The sequence below is a fragment of the Cervus canadensis genome, chromosome 7, assembly GCF_019320065.1.
Source record: "Cervus canadensis isolate Bull #8, Minnesota chromosome 7, ASM1932006v1, whole genome shotgun sequence".
In the NCBI taxonomy this organism is placed as follows: Eukaryota; Metazoa; Chordata; class Mammalia; order Artiodactyla; family Cervidae; genus Cervus; species Cervus canadensis.
Window position 1 is genome coordinate 28,952,253 of NC_057392.1, and position 21,937 is coordinate 28,974,189.

Here is a 21,937-nt window from a genome sequence, read left to right on the forward strand (position 1 = left end):
AGTAAAAATGGTCCAAAAGAAGGAGATGGGGAGGCCATCCCAAATCGAGGCAAGAGCATTCCCAGAGACAAGGAGTTGCACAGTGCCTGGCATGCACAGTGCTAGGGTGGGGCTAGGAATTTTTTTTTTAAATAAGGGAGTGACAAAATCAGCCTTTATTTTTTAAGGAGGGAACTCTGGCAGCTACGATATATGTCATAAAAGAAAAAAAATACACGGAAACCATTTCTGGTACACCACTTGGATATTAACTCTTATTCTAGTCAAGCAAAAAAAAAAAAACTACAGCCTTTAGCTGAGAATAATCTGTAAGGTAACACTCACCTTTGTTCCTTTTCTTCCTGGATGTCCATATCCATTTGGACCGGAAAGACCCTAAGAAAAAGATACGTGATGAATTGTGGAGTCATCCACAACCACACTTGGTCAATAATATTCTCTGAACTCTTGGACAAACCAGCAGGGCAAGGAAGTAGGGAAGGCAGAAGGGGCTTGGTGGAGGTTGGAGGGATTTGGTGGAGATTTCTCCCACGTCTACAGCATAAACACTAGATGTCCTTCACAGGATAAGGAGGGGACAAGGGTTTAAAACTTTAAAAGACCACAAGATAAGTAAGTTCATATGTGTGTGTGTGTGTGTGTGTGTGTGTTCATTTTTTGACCACCTCTTCAGCAAGATTCTGACCTCAGCAAGATGCTATCTTGGTTATAGGAATCCAAGTCACTGTACAAAGTTCCCCTTGGGCTAAACTTGCTTTGTTTGCAGGATAAAATCACAACAGAAGAAGCTTCAGAACTTGTAAATCTCTAGGGATAAAGAAATTTTGGGGGAGGAGGGATGGATAGAGCCAATGTGGTCCATACGATATAAACCCAGACAGACCTGAATTTTCTTCCACTTACAACAGTGGTTCTATAAGTGACCTTGGCCAAGTTACTCAACCTCTATAAACTTCGACCTCCTTGTCTGTTACATGGGAATAATAATAACATCTACACAGCATGATTTTTCTTTTTGGAAAGACTAAGGGGGTGCCGTTATTCTGCCTCTGCAGGTGGCTGTGGTACTGGTAGTGCTGGTAGGGGAGGGGTGATGTGGTGGTGATGGTGATGTCGGTCATGGTGACGGCACTGATGATAGTGGAAGCGGTGATGGTGGAATTCCACACGGAGGTGATGACGATGGCAATTGTGAAAATGTTGACGATTCTACTGGGATCTATGCTGTGCATTTAGACAGTGAGCATCTTGTAATAAAGAGCCAATTCAGAACCTTCCATCTATTCTTTGCTGAATGGACAAAGACTGTACCCAAACCAACTGAGAAGATTTTTTTACATTTTAAGCCACAAAAGTCATGGCAATGACCTGAGAGGGAAAGTTTGAAATTTTAGAAAAGAAAGAAAAAGAATGCAAAAAAAAAATTGCCAGGAATAAATTACTGAAGGTGGAAAAAGATGCGAATGAGGCTCAGTTGCTTTACTCCAGCTCTGCTCTGCTCAAGGACAGGCAAGGCCTTCAGCATCTGTAACTCCAGAGGCCCAAAATGTATGTTTTGGAGATGTCCCCTCTGAGGGGACACCATCCAGAAAGGCACTGCTCTCCAGTGTGGCCTGTTCCAGGGAGAGGCCAGCATTATTTCAAGTCAAGATAGTCTAATCAACAGTGTTAACTTTATCATCTGACTTGTGTGTAGATGCATTTGACAGTAATCCTATTTTCTTCCCCTCTCCACATTTAAGTTTAAGCTTCTTAGGCCTGTTTTTGTTTCTTCTGCTTGCTAAAAAAAAAAAAGAAAAAATGCTAGTTCAATACCGAGGGCAAAACAGCAGCAGGTCCTTCCTACTGTAATGAAAAAATCTCAGAAATATGAGTTAGAATGATGGCCTTACTCTGTAATAGTGAGGTAGAGTTGAAAATGGTCATGAACTAACTAACTTGCTCTCACCTTCAGAGTAATGACTAAGGTGAAGAGGCACAGCATTGCAGATCATCTTTGGTCTCCAGAGATGATGCCAGGCTCTGAATAATCAAACCCAGACCTTTAAAAGTTTGCAACTCTGATTGACTGTCTTACTTGTTTTTCCAGAAAAAAAAAAAATGTTTCATTGAACATCTTTGCATTCTTGAAGACTCAAATGCTCATAAAATATCTGTCAAACAGAAGAGTCTTTTTGGAACCTCCCTCTCCAACAATAAATCCCAAGATAGCTTTGGAGTCTTTATTGGCATAAGGAGTCTGGGAATCTTTGAACTATGGAGATTTACAAGGCTCTACTGATGATTCATGCCATATTCGTAACCCTAAGTCTTCATCAAGAATGTTAGAATTTTGTGTGGAGCAAGAACAAGTGACATGAAATTCTATCAGGAGTCCAAAACAGAGAAACTAGACTTACAGGTTGCCCTCTTCGTCCTTGTAGACCTGGCAGTCCTCTTTCTCCTACATCACCAAGCTCTCCCTTTTATAATAAAAGGCAAACATGAGGTTAATTTTCTAAGTTCAATCAATTTTATGTCATTTTCCTTAGAGATTTTACATTCCTTTTAAGTCCTCGTGACATCATCCTGCAGTCTAATGTCAAATCTTCCTCTAGACTTTGAGAAATACAGATAACTTTATTACAGTAAAGATTTTGGTATTGAAAATTAACAAACCAGGTATGCAGCACCAGTTACAGAATTTTATATTACTATGGCTTTTTCTAGGTGTGAGAATGTGAATCTACACTGGTGGTGAGTCTGTATGTCTATCTAACTATCGATATGTCCATGTCTACTGATGTATGTGACCATCTATCCATCCATCTTTCTATATGGCTGTCTAAGCATCTTTCTTTCTCGGTCTCCATCTATCTAACTACAAGGTAATGAAGAGTCAGTGTCATCACCAAGCCCGTCAGACTCTCACGCTGGAAATGATCATGTAAGGAGACATTCGTATGAAAGAATCCAGTTGTACAAGAAAGAGTGTGCTTTCTGACACTTACCTTCATTCCCCTTGGTCCATCTTTTCCTTTTGAACCATTTGGGTCTGGAAGCCCAGGATTCCCCTGTAGTAAGACCAAAACCCAAATCAGCTCTGATGTTTGATATAATTAATTTTATCCTCCAAAGAGCATAACATGCACATTTAACCTCTGAGCAGGGGACTAAGGTGAGGGAGCAGGGTGATATGCAAGAGGCCACATCCTCCAGATACCAAGAACTGGAGCAATCACCTGGCTACTAGAGAAAGACACCCTCTGACTAAGAAATTTGGAAGGCAAATGTCTGAACTTCTACCCACTCCAAACAGGAAATATGATCAAATGAGAACAAAAATGATACGATCAGTTATAGGACTTGACCTTGGCCAACCAAGAGAGATATGGTGTAGGCCATTTTGAATCTCCAGATACTTTAATACCTGGCTCAAATGGTGCTGCTTGGGTTTTTAAAGCTGTCTCAAAACCTCCTTCCATAGGAAGCCACTTCTCATCACCTGCTTCAACCTCATCTGACCCTTCCATTAACCACGGGATAGCAACTGGGGGAGGCACTAAACAGGCAGTAGAAAGACCCAAGTTGGTGGCCAGTTCAGCCACTTACCATTCAGGTGAAAAATCATTAAATCCCTTAGAGCCTCAGTTTTCTCTTCTATAAAATTGGGATGATTTTAAGTAATGTTTCCTTATATGTTTATGAGGAATAAATCAGCCATTTACGCCCCTTTGATAGTACTATTTCTTGTACGACAGGTAAGCATGAGCTTGTGTTACACACCCTTGTGGCTCAAACTGAATCTACTTCATTACTGTATTCCCACAACCCTACATACCCTGACAGTACAAGGGGAACATAGCTGGTGGTCAGAGTCTATTTCCTCAAATTAACTATTTCTAGAAAGTCCTGATACCCACAGATCCCAGAACAAGCAGTGTATCTTTACATTATTTGTCCGGGGACACACAGGTCTATGAACTGGCCATGGGGAATGAGCAGCTGTGTTGAGCCGTGAGTTTGTCAAACCCACCTGAGCACCCACGAAGCCTTTTTCTCCAAAACCTCCTGGTGGTCCTTGCCTTCCTCTTGGTCCCTAGTCCAGAGATGACATTAAAATTCAACCAGTTTTTATAGAGTTATTTATTTTCCATGTAACCATAAAATCACCTCGGATGCCCATTAAAGCACCAATTAAGGGGCTCTGACCCATCACAGTCGGATTCATCACACTGGAGTCAAGCAGCCACTGCTCCCAGAAGCACCCGCAGCTCATTCATTCCACACTCCCTCTGTCTAAGCAGTATCTATATTCTTAGCCACTTCTCCAGTTGAATCTAAAGAACACTAAAATTTAAAAATCGCTTTTTTCACTCAACTAATTTTAAATCCTCAAAAATTTTAAGTCCTAAAAGAGAAATGAGAAGAGCAGCTGAGATACTGATCTCCTTTGAAAAATCAACTATGTCCTTATCCACACAAGGGCTGAGGGCAAGAGTTTGCATTCTGGTATTATCAAGAAACCAAACACATTTTAACTGGCTTAATCTCACTGGGCAATTGCTGGGGAGTTCTTCATTTTCTCTCCAATCTGTTTGACTTCACTGATTTTTGACATTTTAATTTTTCTTCAGCATTTCTGAGAAATGCTTTCCCACTAGAAGCACTGATCCTGGCTTCTATGCTCCTGAGTGAGGTATTATAATGATCTGTTTAAACAGACCATCCTATCCACACCCCAGTGGGAAGGTGAGAATCAAGTGAGATTTTCTGGATTATCTTACTCATGATCAGCTCCCCTTATGTTCAGCCATATAATAAAGTGAACTTAAAGAGGAAGTCCAGAATACAACAGTGGTGGGAGAGGTGGGGTCCACATTTGAATTAAACCAGTGAGAAAAAGGAAAGCCAAGAATATTTCTCAGTTGTTTTCCCTTAGGTTCAGACAATACTTTCTATTATAAAATATATACAATCTCTAATTACACTTTGAAGACCCATTTCTTTTGTTAGCACCTTAGTCAAGTCAAAAAGACAGCATAAACCTTCTCAAATGACTATCTGACACTCATACAAGTTTCAAAATTATGGAGATTGATTCAATGTGTTAGTAAAATCTTCTCCTTTTGAGGATCCCTGGGAACAATTTAGCTTTCCAAAGAAAGATGCAGAAAGTGTTCCAAAGAGGTTTATAGAATGACAGATTTGGATTACGCTTTGAAGACTGCAAAAGAACTGGCTGGAAGTGTAATTTCTGGTTATACACTCAGTGGTTCACAACGCCCCACTGGACTTGAACTTCTGAACGACTCAGGCATATCTGTAAAGTACCCTCTATATACTTAATGCTCAATAAACACTTTGCTGATTTTTCCTGCCAAACTGAACCCAATTTTAATGAAGTAAATACTATTTAAGTAATTTGCATACACAGCTTCAGAAGCAGTCGTTAAGAGCATAGATTTGTAACTAGGCTGCCTGAATTTCAATCTCATCTCTGTCACTTGGCCAATGTGAGCTTGGCCAATTTACCTGATTTTTCTATCCTCACTGCATTTCTCCCCTGTAAAACGGGCATGATAAAAATTCCCCCACTGAAGGATTAAATGAGCTAATACAAGTGTTGGGGGCCATACACAGGACATAGTAATTGCTTAGTAAATATTAGCTACTGCGATTTAACCTGCCCAGAAGAGAGGCTATACAATTTTCTTTGGGAGGCAGTTTCCTTTGGGAGGGCAGCATCCTGGACCATCCTGATATATGTCAAATCCTATCAAAGAACCTAAGTTAAAATTTCAAGCAAATATTCTTCAGCACTAAAAACAAGCTCAGGGATACAACCTGTGATCCTGGAGACCCAAGCTCTCCCTGGGAACCCTCTTCACCCGATTCTCCATGTACACCCTGTCAGAATGAAGAGAACTTAGTTGAGTTCACTCATACATCTTCAGTATTCCTGCAAGGCAGTTTTCCTTGCAAGATGGCACTTGAAAGCAGTAAGAGAAAGACAAAAAATATCTGCGAGTGTGTTCAGTCATCCTAGGATCAGAGTTGAAGAGGAAATAAGGAGGTCCCACCTACTTGGTTGGGAAAATGAAAAATCATATTCTTACTGTCTTTCCTAGTCTCTTTCCAATACCTAAGCTAGTGATAGAAGCAAAAACACTTTGTTTAAACAACCCTAACTCCTATTTTACATAATAACTGGTTCTTAAAAGTTCATCCACTCCTTTTAAGGGCTGTGAGCTAAATGCTCACTGGTGTTAAGGACCTTTATCCCATCTGAGGAGACACATATGTTGAACTCAGCGGCAAGTATGACATTTTGGAACAAAGCAAAAAAGCACACCAAAAAATCGCCAAAAAAACTGACTTTAAAACCCTACAAATTCTTACACATGAAGCTAGTTTTCTAGGCAAGGGGTGATCTGTTAAAATGATTCATCTGGTAACCGATTTAATACCTCCCTCAAATGAACACTTTCATTTCTACAGAGAAGATACATTTTCCATGACTGAGGGTGATAAACTACTTTGTGAATGATGGTGCCTTCTTTCTCATGCTGCTCACAAGTTGCCCAGATCATTGATCACTCATATAGATTTACAAACAGAAGAAATCCTATACTCAGAATTAATCTATCCATGGACCAATTATTTGTGTTTCATAAGTTTTGAGACCATTCAGATAAATGGGAAGCACATCTGTTAGTCCCTACTGTTAAATCATTATGTTCTTTAAGAGTTGATGTCTATATTTATAAATGTGGACCAGATTTTAGAGGCATGAAGCTAGAAATGTTGAAACTGGTTATGAAATGTTGCCTAATCTGCATATCACATTAGTGACATCCATGGTGTAACACGTCAGAAAATGATGTGGTTGTAGACAGCAAAGCCCAAACTCTTTTTTTGTAATTCCATGCCTATATATTTTTCAATCTTTTTTCATGGAAGTACAGTTAATTTACAATGTTGTGTTAGCTTCAGGTGTACGGCAAAGTGATTCAGTCATAAACCTTACTTTTGAGAATATTGGAGGCAATCAGTTTTGTCAAAGATCTTCATGATTAACTAGTAATAGTTGAACAGAACACAAAGCAAATGGGGAGAAAGTGTGGCTCAAGCAAGACCAAAGTTAAATAGCTATAAGTACTATGTGTCAGCCACCATCTGAACAGCAAATTGATTTGACCAATAGTGGAGAAAATACGTATATTGTAAGATGAGGTGGGGAGCAGCATGTGTAGGAGATGGACAGGTTAAAAATATTCTTCTCCACTGGAACAAATCAAAAGAAACACATCTAAAATTGAAAACCAAGAAATAACAAAGGATGCATGTTCTTTAGGAAAATGGCAAAAAATACCAAAAGGAACAGCCCCACGGGATGAAAATGAATGCTCCTGAATACCTGGGAAAGAACAAGCAGGGAAACATTTTTCACAACATGCTTGTGAGTGCAATTGGATTTTAAATTTATGTACAGGCTCAGCTCTAGTTTAAATTAAATAAAAAGGAAATATACAGGAGGTGGAGTTTAGGGATCCAAAAACCCAAGACCCATCTGAGAAGAAGACCTTCTATCAATGGCTGTTTAGATAAACTGCACATAGCATAGCAAAAGAATTAAATAATTCAAGAGTAGGAAATTCCTTCCACCAAGTAGAGCCACTGAATTTCTCCGAAACTGAGCCTGGTCAACTCACAGTCTATTTCTTTATGCCTTGTGTGGGGATAAAAACAATAGGCTAAAAGGACAGTTCAAGACATTATTTCTTTCACAAGTGTTGAAACTGAATTCAAAGCACAGAAACAGTCTATTTAAGAATTTATTTCAAGTTTTAACATTTTACGAGAAATAATACTTTAGTTGGTGTCAACAAAACTTGTTTGGATGTGTGAGACTTGGGATTTCTCAATAGATATGCTTTTGCAATATGTGTGGCTTGAAGACACACATGCACATTCACTCACTCACCCATTCCCAACCTCAGAGATGACTTAAATCAGTCTCTGACTTTTCCTTCATCCTCAAACAAGAGAATTCTAGAAAAAAATACGAGCACAGCATGACCAGAATCTGTTAGAAAGGAATCTACATAACAAATTTTACTCTACTTTGTACAAAAATTTCCAAGAGTAACCTTGATCTTTGGATTTGAATTCAAAGCTATGTGGCCTCTGACAACAACTTCACTTTGCTAAACTGATATTTCCTCTCTTAGCCATAAAAAGTAACGAATGGTGCTCATAACTCCTGGGGTTGCAGAAAGGTTTACAAGAGGCCATATAAATGAAGATCTAGTGCAGTGAGTGGTACTGGATAAGCGCTCAGTAAAATCACAGAGATGTCCCATTCCACCTGCAAATCCTACCATTCTTTCTTTGGAAATAGCAAACTCTCAGTCTTTTACCTTTATTTAGTGACTATGAGATCCCCTTATGCACCCATTGAAAGTCCCGCTTCTTTAAATGGAAAAATCATTACTTCAGAGGTAAAGGCAACCCTCTGAGGTATTAACTTATTTTCCATCTAAATGAAATAGCAGGTTGGGGAGGCAGCAGAGAACCATATAAACTTTCCTGTCTTCTTGGAAACTTCCCAAGGATGATACAGCCACCAACAACCCAACCAGCATTGGGTCCCCTTGACCCCAGAGAGGACTTAGATGAAATAGCCATGTATGTGGAACAGAAAAACAACTCTCCCAGCAAGCACTGACCTTCAGCCCTGGCAGGCCTCCTCTTCCTCTGGAGTCCTAAGGACGGGAGGGAAGCAGAGACCTTACAGAAGGAAACAAGGCAGGTTTTCCCCCAGCCTACCTCTCTCCTCCACAAAAGCAGATTAAATACATCCCACGAGCAGCCACACCTACCTGAGGGCCGACATTTCCTATTTCCCCCGAAGTCCTTCAATACTGGAACTGCCCTGGAAGGCAAGAGGTAAAGGGAAGATCAGTTTAGATGTCTGGGTTGACTCTCTAGATGTGGGCTCTCCCATACGGAATCCACTAACGAGCCCAACGTGGCTGAAAGTGAAAGAAAGTGAAAGTGAAAGTTGCTCAGTCGTGTCCAATTCTTTGCAACCCCATGGACTGCATAGTTCACAGAATTCTCGAGGCCAGAATCCTGGGGTGGGAGCTATTTCCTTCTCCAGGGGATCTTCCCAACCCAGGATCGAACCCAGGTCTCCCACATTGAGGGCAGATTCTTTAGCAGCTGAGCCACAAGGGAAGCCCAAGAATACCGAAAGGGCAGTCGATCCCTTCTCCAGCAGATCTTCCCAACCCAGGAATCAAACTGGGGTCTCCTGCATTGCAGGCGGATTCTTTACCAACTGAGCTATGAGGGAAGCCCTTGGTAAGAATACGTAAATTGGGAAAGTATATGAAATGCAGAAATGAAAACACTTTATGCAAAGCTGTTCTCCCAACTGTTATTTATAAAAGATGAGATTCTAAAAAGTTTACATATTCTACAATATGAGGGAAGTGTTATTTACATTATGGTAGGAATGCTTATTGAAATTATGTTTATCAGAAGTTTTTAAGGTAAGAAAAAAATGTGCTATCATGTTGTTCTTTTCAAGTATGCTAAATTTTATGAAAAAATAATTTATTCCAAATTAGGAGAAAGACAAAATGATGATTCCTCACTTTTTATATTGTTTTAGAACATTTTTTAATAAGCTCATGTAATCCTCACCTGACTTTCTCATGGAGAGAAACTTTGCCACCAACAAAAGTTCAATAGACTGATGACTTTCTTGGTTACTGGAACTACTGATTTTTATCCCTACATTTTACTTTCCTGAATTTCAAAGTATCTCTAGTAAATAAATTCTCTTTATAATGAGAATTTTTAAAATAATAAAGTAGGTCGTATGAGGGAAAAGCCTTTACTAAAGCACTCTCACAATTGCTCTAGATATAATATTCTTTCTTAAACTATCATTTTCTCATTTCACTATTATTTTTTTTGCAGCCAGCATACTAAAGGAATTATTTGGGCAGATGCTAGAACCATTGGATAAAAGAATGTACAGAAAGAAGAAATACACAGTCTCAGAGTGTCACTTCCCAGACTAGTTAATCCTGGAAAGAGGGAAAAGCATGTTCACCCTGGATAAATCTGGTGAACATTATCTTAATCAAGTGACAAAATCAATGCACCAATAATGAGACAGCCGGTAGAGAATCCGCCTGTAATGCGGAAGACACTGGTTCAATTCCTGGGTCGGGAAGATCTCCTGGAGAAGGGCAAGGCAACCCACTCCAGGATTCTTGCCTGGAAAATTCCATGGACAGAGGAGCCTGGTGGGCTATAGTCCATGGGGTTGCAAAGAGTCAGACATGACTGAGTGACTAAGCACAGCAATGAGATAAATGACAGTGATTCTTCTACTGACTGAGAAGGATTCAGGATTAATTAAGCTTCCAAAAATGTTCAGCCTGGTGGGCTATAGTCCATGGATCACAGAGTTGGACACGATTGAGCACACACACACATTCATAAGAAAACAGTTAGAAAAATCCTCATTAAGGGATATTTAGCAAAATAACTGGTTTGGAATGTCAGTGTCGTGTAAATAGACCAATAACTGGGAAACAGTTGTGACTAGGATACCTCAGAGCCAAGACAGCTCAATGCACCGTACAATGCTTGGCTGGGTCCCAGAACAACAATGGAAACAGCCTTAAGGGCATTCCTGGGACAAGTATGTAAATCTGAACAGAGACTATATATTAGAAAATAATTTTGCATCCATATAGACATTTTTTAATGTGATGACTCTACTGTGCTTATATAGAATATCCTTGCTCTTGAAAGATACATGCTGAATATTCAGAAGCAAAATGCCATACTTCCAATTGATCCTCAAATTGATCCTCAGCAAAATATGTACATATATTATCTATGTATTTACAGACAGACATTTAGCAAATATGGCTCAATAATAACAATGGGTGTTCACAATGCTGTTCTTTGAAACTACAACTTTTTTCTGTAGTTTTAAATTTTTTCAAAATAAAAAAGTTGGGGGAAAACTAATACGTGTTCATCACAGAGTATCTCAACAATTCAGAGAATAAGATTAAGGAAAAGAACTGTATAAACTGCTGGGTGTTTATCCTTCTAAGATAAATAGATATAGATACATTCTACCAATCCGGACCCTTTGTTGAATACAGAGTTTTGTAATCTGTTTTTTTCACTTGAGTATTATACCATGGATGTTCTCCTCATTACAAAATAGTCTTCTAAACTATTTTTCATGGTTTAATAATAGCCTAACGTGTGAAGGTGCCACTGTTTATATGAACAACTTGTCACTGGACTTTCAAGTGTAGAAGTGATTAAATGTCTCTATATCAACCATCCTTGGAGCTAAATCTTTCAGTTGGCCCATAATGAGTTTCTGGGTAAATTTCTAGAATTGTGAAGACTGGGTCCAAGTACATACACACCTCAAGCCATGATAAACACAGTTGTGACTACACAATGCTCTCTCAACCCTTTCTTCCTTGCTAAGAAATCCTCAGGTTTGTTCGCTGCAACAACACACCAGGCTGCAAGGGGCCAGTTTATGACGGGTCTAAACCAATCATCACGATCTCAGGACCTTTGTCAGAGACTTGCTTTCTCTGGCTCTCTTAAAATGGGGTGAGGGTGGGTGGGAAGAACAGAACCCAGCCAATGGGCCAAATGAGCTCTAAAGAGAATATTGCTGGGTGTACTCAGGTGAGGAAAAGCCCCTTTCCTTCTGGCATCTTATGTGCATCTTATGCAAAGGTGAAGACTAAATGCTTTATGGTGTCAAGCCCAAGAACCACGCTGAGGATGGCACTGTGGAAAGGAAGGGGCTGAGTCCCTGAGGACTGGGTTTTGATGACAACATTGAACTGGTGTAACAAGACCTGGAGTCACCCACCCCTGGACTATCAAACACATTTATTAGCTAAACACTGCCAGTCAGGCTTTCTGTCACTTGCATATTTAAAAAAAACAAAAAAACATGAAAAACAGCAGTCCTGATGGATGGGTGTTATCTGATTGCCTTCCAGAAAAGTCATATTGGTTTTCGTTTTCCCCAGAAGTGTGAAGCCATGACCGGTTTTCCCTTCCTTCCCCAAACACTAGGCTCATGGTCAAGTTTCTCTTTCCAGATTACATTGAATCTGCACTGCAAGTCAACTCAGAACTAACACCAAGGCAAGACTGCTCTCTAGAGGGCTCTCTTCTCATAGCACTTCACAGGCTACAATGTCAGCTCAGTTCAGTTCAGTCGCTCAGTCATGTCCGACTCTTTTTGACCCCATGGACTGCAGCACGCCAGGCCTCCCTGTCCATCACCAACTCCTGAAACTTACTCAAACTCATGTCCATCAAGTTAGTGATGCCATCCAACCATCTCATCCTCTATCATCCCCTTCTCCTCCTGCCCTCAATCTTTCCCAGCATCAAGGTCTTTTCCAATGAGTCAGTTCTTTGCATCAGGTGGCCAAAGTATTGGAGTTTCAGCTTCAACATCAGTCCTTCCAATGAACACCCAGGACTGATTTCCTTTAGGATGGACTGGTTGGATCTCCTTGCAGTCCAAGGGACTCTCAAGAGTCTTCTCCAACACCATAGTTCAAAAGCATCAATTCTTCAATGTTCAGCTTTCTTTATAGTCCAATTCTCACATCCATACATGACTACTGGAAAAACCATGGCTTTGACTAGACGGACCTTTGGTGATAAAGTAATGTCTCTGCTTTTTAATATGCTGTCTAGGTTGGTCATAGCTTTTCTTCCAAGGGGCAACCATCTTTTAATTTCATGGCTACAATCACCATCTGCAGTGATTCTGAAGCCCAAGAAAATGAAGTCTGTCACTGTTTCCATTGTTTCCCCATCTATTTGCCATGAAGTGATGGGACCAGATGCAATGATCTTAGTTTTCTGAATGTTGAGCTTTAAGCCAAATTTTTCACTCTCCTCTTTCACCTTCATCAAGAGGCTCTTTACTTCTTCACTTTCTGCCATAAGGGTGGTGTCATCTGCATATCTGAGGTTATTGATATTTATCCTGGCAATCTCGATTCCAGCTTGTGCTTCATCCAGCCCAGCATTTCGCATGATGTACTCTGCATAAAAGTTAAGTAAGCAGGGTGACAATATACAGAGTTTACGCACTCCTTTCCTGATTTGGAACCAGTCTGTTGTTTCATGTGTGGTTCTAACTGTTGTTTCTTGACCTGCATACAGATTTCCCAGGAGGCAGGTCAGATGGTCTGGTATTCCCACCTCCTGAAGAATTTTCCACAGTTTGTTGTGATCCATGCTGTCAAAGGCTTTAGCATAGTCAGTGAAGCAGAAGTGGATATTTTTCTGGAATTCTTTTGCTTTTTCGATGATCCAACGTATGTTGGCAATTTAATCTCTGGTTCCTCTGACTTTCCTAAATCCAGCTTGAACATCTGAAAGTTCATGGTTCACATGCTGTTGAAACCTGGCTTGGAGAATTTTGAGACGCCAGCTAGCTGCCTGCTTACCTAGCTATAGGAGTGACTTCTACTATCTGAATCTATTCAAAGAATACTTAGTTAAGATCTTTCTTTGAGCTCTGCATAGTAAAAAGTATAGGGAACCTAGATGCAATATGTTACAACACTGCATCAGTTGCAGCTCTTGTTTGCACACACAATTTGGGGATCTGGTGTTCAAGGTTAATAACCCTCAGCTAAAGTCAGCCATGGAGGCCTCTGAAGGCTGTGAGCAGGAGGCTCTCTGCCTGGCCGTGGTGCTGTGGTGGACACACACTAGACAGTTTGTACAGGGGCCTTTCTTCCCAGCAGTGAAACAGGAGCAAACCACGCTTTATACGGATCAGGTCCTTTCACCCACTGACTCCTGGAAATTTTGAAAAGATTTCTCTAATAGTCCAACCTTGCCGATGAGGAAACTGGGTCCCACACGGGTTAAGAGTTGTTTCCCTGCTGTTCCCTTAGCTCAACACCATAGCTGATGGAGTGGCTGGCTATTCACAGGGCCTCTGATCTCAATTCACCAAAGAAAATCCTCCCAGCTGGTCCAAAATAACTGCAATTGACAAAAGGATGAGACATTCTTGCAGCAAGTCATGGCAATTTTCTCACATAGCTACATGATAATTATCTTTTTACAAACTGGATTTTATTCAGTACCTGGATGTGTATCAAATGGTTGTGAACCAGTCATATTCCCGGGAGGAGACCCAGGAAGGTTTTGTGAAAGGATGCAAACTGGAGTTCAAAGTAAGAGTGTTTCCTCTATAGTTACATAAGCATGTGCTATGCAGACTTCATTCCTGGAAACTCGGAATGATGAACTGGGAGGACTTGGGTCATTTTAGTCTTTTTCCAGGTCATGCATTTTAGTGTCTAGGACATAAAAATCTAAAATTAACTTACAAAAAACTTAGTGTCTGCCAAGGTGTAAAGTCCTTTTGTTTCTGTGATGACTCCTGTCAGGACACTTCTAGTATTTAGAGCTAGACAAGGGTCTTATCTTTTAAAATGACTGGTACCTGATACACATCAATTAACACAGGCAGTAACAGAAAGCAAGCCAGCAGTGTAAAACCCTGAGCATTGTTCAAATTATAAAATTGGAGAATTTTAAAACTGGAAAGATCTCAGGCATCCTTGAGTCTAATGGTTTCATTTTGGAGATGAGGAAACCAAGGACCAGAAATGTAAATAACTTGTATTATTAATGCTGTGTAAGATAAGATTCATAAACAAACAAACAAAAAACCTAAGAGGCAAGGATATAGGTGGGGATTAGCATTCAGAGTTCCTGTCTCTGTGGATAATGGAGTCCTACAGGTTTGTTCTCTGGTTTTCTGTGTTGATCCAACCTGATGCCCAAGTCTTCTGCAGCAGCTAGCATCTGCTGCCCTGGGCCCCAGGCAAACAAGAGACCGGCTTACCTGGTGTCCACGCCTTCCCTTTTCTCCCTTAGGGCCTTGGATGAAACTATCAACTCCAGGATCCCCCTGAGAAAAGGAAAGTTTCTTAGCTCAACTGGGCAAGAAAGACAGGGAAAGAAAGTACAGGAAGTAAGATTGGAAAAATAAAAGTACCAAAGTGGTGTCTTTTCATTGTCTGGATCCACTCGGTCATCCCAAATACCCAAGGCAACTAAAATTCCAAACTTTTTAAGAACCCAGCTGTTCTATAAGATGGGTTTTCTCTACAATCTCTTATCTGTTGCAGTACTTAGATAGGCTGAACAGACACCTCATTAATTAGCAATTCATTGTTCTCTGCTGTTGTGCCCAAGAAAACAGTTCACAGTCCCTGGATGAAAGCAGCAGAAACCCCTCAACCATAACTCACAGGATCTCCCCTTAACCCAGGCGCTCCACGCTCTCCAGGTTGTCCGGGTGGTCCCGTCAAGCCCTTAAATCACATTGAAAGACAACTGTCACTTTTTAAAGTCACCTGTTGCCTAAAGGGAGAGGAGAAGTGAGACTTAAATTAAAAGAGCAATTTAGGACTTGAACTTTAAAGCATTCACTGCCAAAGAGGTGAGAAGGAGACACAGGGGGAAAAAAACACACTTTTATTGGAAATCTGTGACACCCCTAGCCCTAGATGTATATTACCTCATTTAACACTGACAAGTCAAGAATTAACCCATTTGGCTATGAGGAACTTGGACCTCACCTCCCCACCTCCAAATCCCTGGATCTTTCCACAGCTTCCTGCGCTCCTACGTATATACACATGCAACAAAAAGAAGAAGGCTTTCTTCATCACAGATGTGCACAGCATTAGCAGAGCAAGTGATCTCATGAGAAAAAAAAAAAAGGAGGAGAAAGAGATAAAACATGCTTGCAGAGGTCCTAACTGCTCTAGATGGGGAACGAGAGAGGTGGAACCACTTGCTATGAGACTATGACACGATGAGCAAATGGTTGCTTCTCTTAAAATCTGCCGTTAATGGTGCCATCTCCGTGTCCTAGTTCCTATAGAGCCACAGAGTCGGAGAGAGCCACTCCACCGCAGGAACCTTCTGCGGAGGATGTTATGTACGCGGTGAAGGACAGGGAGGCCTGGCGTGCTGCAGTCCATGGGGTCACAAAGAGTCGGACACGACTGAGCGACTGAACTGAAGTGATGGAGGGTATACACACTCTGAGAATAGTGACATGGGGCACCCCCTCTGAGATCTGGGTCTCAGACACACAGGAAACGGCTATTCTCTGGGCTCTACAAGAAGCCACTGCCTCACGTTACTGGAGACCCCTCCCCAACTCATCCCTGGCCTGAAATAGTGATAAGAGGGAATTCATGACTTCAAATTCCCATCCTGCTGATTAATTTACTAGCAAGGCAAATTTATTTGACTTCTCTAAGACAATCTTCTCTTTTGTAAAACCGATACACCTATCTTATTAGGGCTGTTACAGGGAGTCAATGGAAAATTAAAATGCTAAGTATAAAATCTGGCATATGGTTCCTGTTTTGTTTTGTCCAACAACTAGCTCCTCCTTTTGCTGACCCAGATGCTGGCTTCCAGAGTAATCCTACACATCTATGGCTTTGAATATGTTCTTCCTTGCCTATAAACCTTCCTGCTGAAAGTTTCTAAGCCAGCTGAAACTTAGCCTGAAATACCCTGTATGTGCCTCTCACAGAGGTCAGAGTGAAGACTGTCTTGATTTTCTGTGTTCCCTGAAATGCCTGAGTCCTGCCTGCCCTCAGCACATCCTCAAAGGCCCACAGGACATCAGTAGGGAGGTCTGGTCTCTTCCCCCTTCCTCGTTCCTCATCATTGGGTTGTTACTAATCCAAATTGCCTCCTGTCTTTACTTCCTCAATGAAGGCTTCCTGACTGCACAGGTTGGATCAGATGCCCCTGAAATTTACCTCCTCTTCACTTACTTATCTCAGCAGTAATCTTACATCTATTTCCATGATTGTTTCATTCATGTCTGTCTTTCCCCATGAAAGGCCAGTTCTGAGACACAGAACTCATGCCTGAATTACAATAGATGCTCAGAAAATATGATTGATTGGATGGAGCATACTCTCTTTTAGACTCCTCTCCAAGTCACTGTGTGTTCCCATTCTTCTTCATCTGCACCTTTCTTACAGATTTTATTTTACCCTATCTTGTGTTAGAGCTCTTCCTACACAAATCCAATCTCCTGCACCAGTTAACCAGCTCTTTGTTGGTCATAGGCTTCCCTGGTGGCTTAGATGGTAAAGCGTCTGCCCACAATGCCGGAGACCTGGGTTCGATCCCAGGCTTGGAAAGATCCCCTGGAGAAGGAAATGGCAACCCACCCCAGTGCTCTTGCCTGGAAAATCCCATGGACAGAGGAGCCTGGTAGGCTACAGTCCATGAAGTCGCAGAGTCGGACACGACTGAGTGACTTCACTTCACTGACTTTGTTGGTCATAACCATGACTTGTTTACCTTTGAACCATCTCTGTATCTACCAAAATGCCCTGCAGATAGGAAGCACTTGAAGGGCATTTACTGAGTTGAACAAAATTTGGTGGAAACTGAAGGCTCTCCAGTCTTGAAGGAAGTGTGGTATGCCCCACCTTCTCCGTAATTTTGGTCTACAAACTACAGGTTGGAAATTGAACCTCAATAAAAAGCCACACCTTATAACTCTCCATTTTACTTATCAGGAAATCAACGCATTATTCTAATTCCAAGAGGGGTACAAAGAAATAAATAAATTTCACCCCCTTTATCCAATCAACAGAAGCTGATTATGGTGCTGTGCCCTTCAGGCTGGATTCCATAATTGACTAGTGATGTCTACCAAAGGCACAGCAAGGGGGAGTGGCGATACTGACATCAGGTATCTGCCTTCCCTCACACAGAGAGATAACTTCAAGCTGACAGGGCGAACAGTACACACGGGAAGGACGGACAGAAGGGGGAGACCGCCAGACCGACAGGGCCAAGGAGGGCATCACAAGGGAGAAAGAAAGAAGATGGGAACTGAAGGAAAAGTGATATTCAAATAAGCATTGAAGATGGAGGCCGGGAAGAGATGGGGGAGCAGAGAGTGGGAGCTTGGGGTTAGCAGAAGGCAAACTAGTATCCACAGGGTTAAACAACAAAGTCCTACAGGATCGTACAGGGAACAGTAAATGTGATAAACCAGAATGGAAAAAATATGAAAAAGAATAAATACATATAACTGAATCACTCTGCCATACAGCAGAAGTTATTACAACTTACAATATTACAATTATTGCAAGTCAATTACACTTCAATAAAGTTTTTAAAAATCTTGTAAAAAGATGGAGTCAGGGAAAGGGTATCCAAGGATGGGGAGCTTGGCGCAGGCTGAGACACAGTGGCAGGGATGCAGAAGGAACCCTCAGGAGACGGTAGGAAGCACAGTCTGGCTGGGAAAGACGGGTTCTTGGCCGAGAATAGAGAAGGGTGTGGTTGAAAGGCCTTGGATGCGAGATGAAATCATTGGTGACAGGGAGCCACAGCAAGCTGGTGAGACAGGGAGTGACACATGTAATAAACCACAAAAGGCAGGCAACTTGGTTTACATATTCCTCTAACTATCAGCAGAGCCAGGCCTTCAGTAAAGATTCCAGATACTCACCTAATGTCTATTGCCCTTTAACTCCCAGTCTAGTATAAAGTCACTAGATGATTCTTTCCCAGAGCTTAAAAACAAGCTGTCAAGGTGAGTTTACACAGCAGGAATATGAAAAATAGGAGAGAAGGATATCCTCACACTTTACCCTATTTCCTCAATTTCCTTTTTCTCCTGATGACCCTGGGACTCCACGATCACCCTAGGAAAAGAAAAGGACACATACAAAGAATCCTTGTTACGTGAGTCACACCGGAAGCTTTCACACTCTTTCACATTCTAGCCAAGAGCAGGAAGATCTAACTCTGACTCTACAACAGACTAGATATCCTGAAAAATTATACCTTACCTACATCTATGAGCTGATAAATGAAAAGATAAATCCTTGGAGTTCCTAATAAAGAGAAAGCAGGAATCTAGGGGAGCAATAACCATTGGCTTCCCTAAGGACTTCTGATCATTCTGCAAGTATGTGGTGTGAAAACCACATTTATTTTAACATGCTTCCAGGAGGCAGAGCCACAAAGTACATGGCAGAAGCATTCTACTCAGGCTTCAGTGACTTCTTGCAGATAAAGTTCCATCAAAAATGAGTTTCAATCAAAAGTCACAACACACGTGAGAAGAAACCATGAGGGAGACACCAGCAGAACCAACAGACAACAAATCAGGCTTCAAATGACTATAGATACCAGAATTACTGTATCTTTACTACATTTAAATAACAAAAAGAAAGAGTAAAACAGCCACTATATTTTTTATTTTTAATAAAGATCAAGCAGATTTGAGAGAAAAATCAAATAGAACTTCTTGAAGTGGAAATTAGAATAACCAAAATTAAAAATCCAATTGGCAGGTTAAACTGTATATTAAATACCAGTGACAAAAGAATTGGTGAGCTAGAAACTGTAGAAATTACTCAGAAACCAGCACAGAAAGATAAAGAAATAGAAAATATAAAAGAGAGACCAAGCTATTGAAGATAAAATGAGAAGGTCCACAAATTTTCAATTAGACTTCCAGAAGGAGATCATAGAGAAAATGGGAAAAATAAAAACTTTGAAATGATAATCTGCTAAGGCTTTTCCAAAACTTAAGAGAAGGTAAAAATGCTCAGATTCAGAAGCTTAATAAGTCCCAAACAGGATAAGTGAAAAGTAATCCACACCTGGACACATCACATGAAACGGCGGAAAACTGGAAACAAAGGGAACTTTGTGAAGCAGCCTGATATTTTTTAAAAGACTGCTGACAAAAGAACAACAATTATTTGATGAATAACTTTTTTCCCCATAAGGACCCTTTTAATAAAAGGTACCAATACTCAAATGATATAATAAATATATATAAAACAAAAGTGAAAAAGTAAAATAACTATGGTGAGATGAGGTTCTTCCTAAAAAAAAAAAAAAACTCTGTCCTGTCAAGCACCTTGGGAATCTGAGCCAAGGAGACACTGCTATTTGGTTCATCTCTCCACCCACCCACGGACACTCCCTTTGACCCACCTGTGTCCCCAGCTAACTCCAGTATCTCCTCTGGGGAAGGTTCCACATTAGTCCTGGGCCTTGCAGGGGCCTCGCACGCCAACCGAAATGCCAACAGGTGAACAGTTGTGCAATGCGACTCCTGCGAGGAAAGGTACCGCCTGGCTAAGGAGAACTGGGCCGCAGGCAGTCTTCGTGGGGTCTCCGCCCTGCCACCACCGACTGTGAAACACCAGCAGGATTGGAAAGATCCCTTGGAGAGCCGAGCAGCATCAGATAAAGGCTAGATACAACTCACGGACAGAAGAAAAGCAGCACTGGAAATAAAGCGCAAGGAGCTGTTCTCCTGAAACTTGGCTTTGATAGATGAGAAAAGCAACTTTCCACTGTGCATAAAAGCTTCCCCCACTCAGCTTTGCCTGCCCTGAGTGCCACACTGCCTCAGTTCCTGGGATTCTAACAGCCGGTAGGCACAGCCCAGGGCAGACACTAGACACCCTCAACAGCTTCTCTTCACCAGGTTCTACCTGGAGGATGAATTCACTGTCGCGGTTCCTTTTAAACATTTTCACTCACACAAACTTAAAGCTATAGTTTCAGCTCTTAAAAGGTGGGCATCCACCCCATTCCTCTGTTCTTCCTTTGGAACAGATGCAGAGAAGCTAAAAATGGGGAGCAGTGTTTCCAAAGATGAGTTAAAGGAATGCATTGAAATGAGACCCTGGAAGTCATTTATGAAGATTAGTGAAGACCCCAAATAGACTGCCCACTTTGATAAGAAATGCCATTCTAATTCAGCCAGAGCCAGTGGCGTAGCATGTTGTTGTTAGCGGCTCAGTCATGTCTGACTTTTTGCGACTTTGTGGGCTGCAGCTCGTCAGGCTTCCCTGTCCTTCACCATCTCCCAGAGCCTGCTCAAACTCGTGTCCGTTGAGTTGGTGATGCCATTCAACCATCTCATCCTGTCACCCCCTTCTCCTCCTGCCCTCAGTCTTGCCCAGCATCAGGGTCTTTTCCAGTGAGTCGGCTCTTCATAACAGGTGGCCAAAGTATTGTAGCTTCAGCGTAAGCATCAGTCCCTCCAACGAATATGTGCTCAGTCACTCAATCCTTTGTCTGAGTCTTTGCAACCCCATGAACCACAGCACGCCAGGTTCCTCTGTCCATTGGATTTTTCAGGCAAGAATATTCCAATGAATATTCAGGGTTGATTTCCTTTAGGATTGACTGGTTTAATCTCCTTGCAGTCCAAGGGACTCTCAAGAGTCTTCTCCAACATCACAGTTCAAAAGCATCAATTCTTCTGCGCTCAGCTTTCTTTATAGTCCAACTCTCACATCCATACATGACTACTGGAAAAACCATAGCTTTGACAGACAGACCTCTGCCTTTTCATATGCTGTCTATGTTTATCATAGCTTTTCTTCCAAGGAGCAAGCATCTTTGAATTTTGTGGTTGCAATCACCATCCACAGTGATATTGGAGTGCAAGAAAATAAAGTCTGCAAATTTTTCCCCATCTATTTGCCATGAAGAGATGGGACTGGATGCCATGATCTTAGTTTTTTGAATGCTGGGCTTTAAGCCAGCTTTTTCACTTTCATGAAGAGGCTCTTTAGTTTCTCTTCTCTTTCTGCCATTCAGTTTAGTTCAGTTCAGTCGCTCAGTCGTGTCCTGCTCTTTGCAACCCCATGAATCGCAGCACACCAGGCTTCCCTGTCCATCACCAGCTCCCGGAGTTTACTCAAACTCATGTCCATCGAGTTGGTGATACCATCCAATTATCTCATCCTCTGTCATCCCCTTCTCCCCCTACCTTCAATCTTTCCCAACATCAACTTTTTCCAAG

The 21,937-nt window shown here is 41.4% G+C and overlaps 1 protein-coding gene across 1 annotated transcript in view; it reads right to left on the reverse strand.

The window, feature by feature from the left end:
• The window catches only part of LOC122444724 (collagen alpha-4(VI) chain-like), a 32,724-nt gene extending 12,070 nt beyond the window's left edge, over positions 1 to 20,654 (reverse strand). The window contains 11 exon segments of the mRNA XM_043473373.1: positions 325 to 375; positions 2,400 to 2,462; positions 2,991 to 3,053; positions 4,016 to 4,078; positions 5,827 to 5,889; positions 8,712 to 8,747; positions 8,865 to 8,893; positions 8,896 to 8,917; positions 14,945 to 15,010; positions 15,354 to 15,416; positions 20,616 to 20,654. Of these exon segments, the coding sequence (XP_043329308.1) occupies positions 325 to 375; positions 2,400 to 2,462; positions 2,991 to 3,053; positions 4,016 to 4,078; positions 5,827 to 5,889; positions 8,712 to 8,747; positions 8,865 to 8,893; positions 8,896 to 8,917; positions 14,945 to 15,010; positions 15,354 to 15,416; positions 20,616 to 20,654 (558 nt within the window).
• Between the last annotated feature and the right edge of the window lie 1,283 nt (positions 20,655 to 21,937).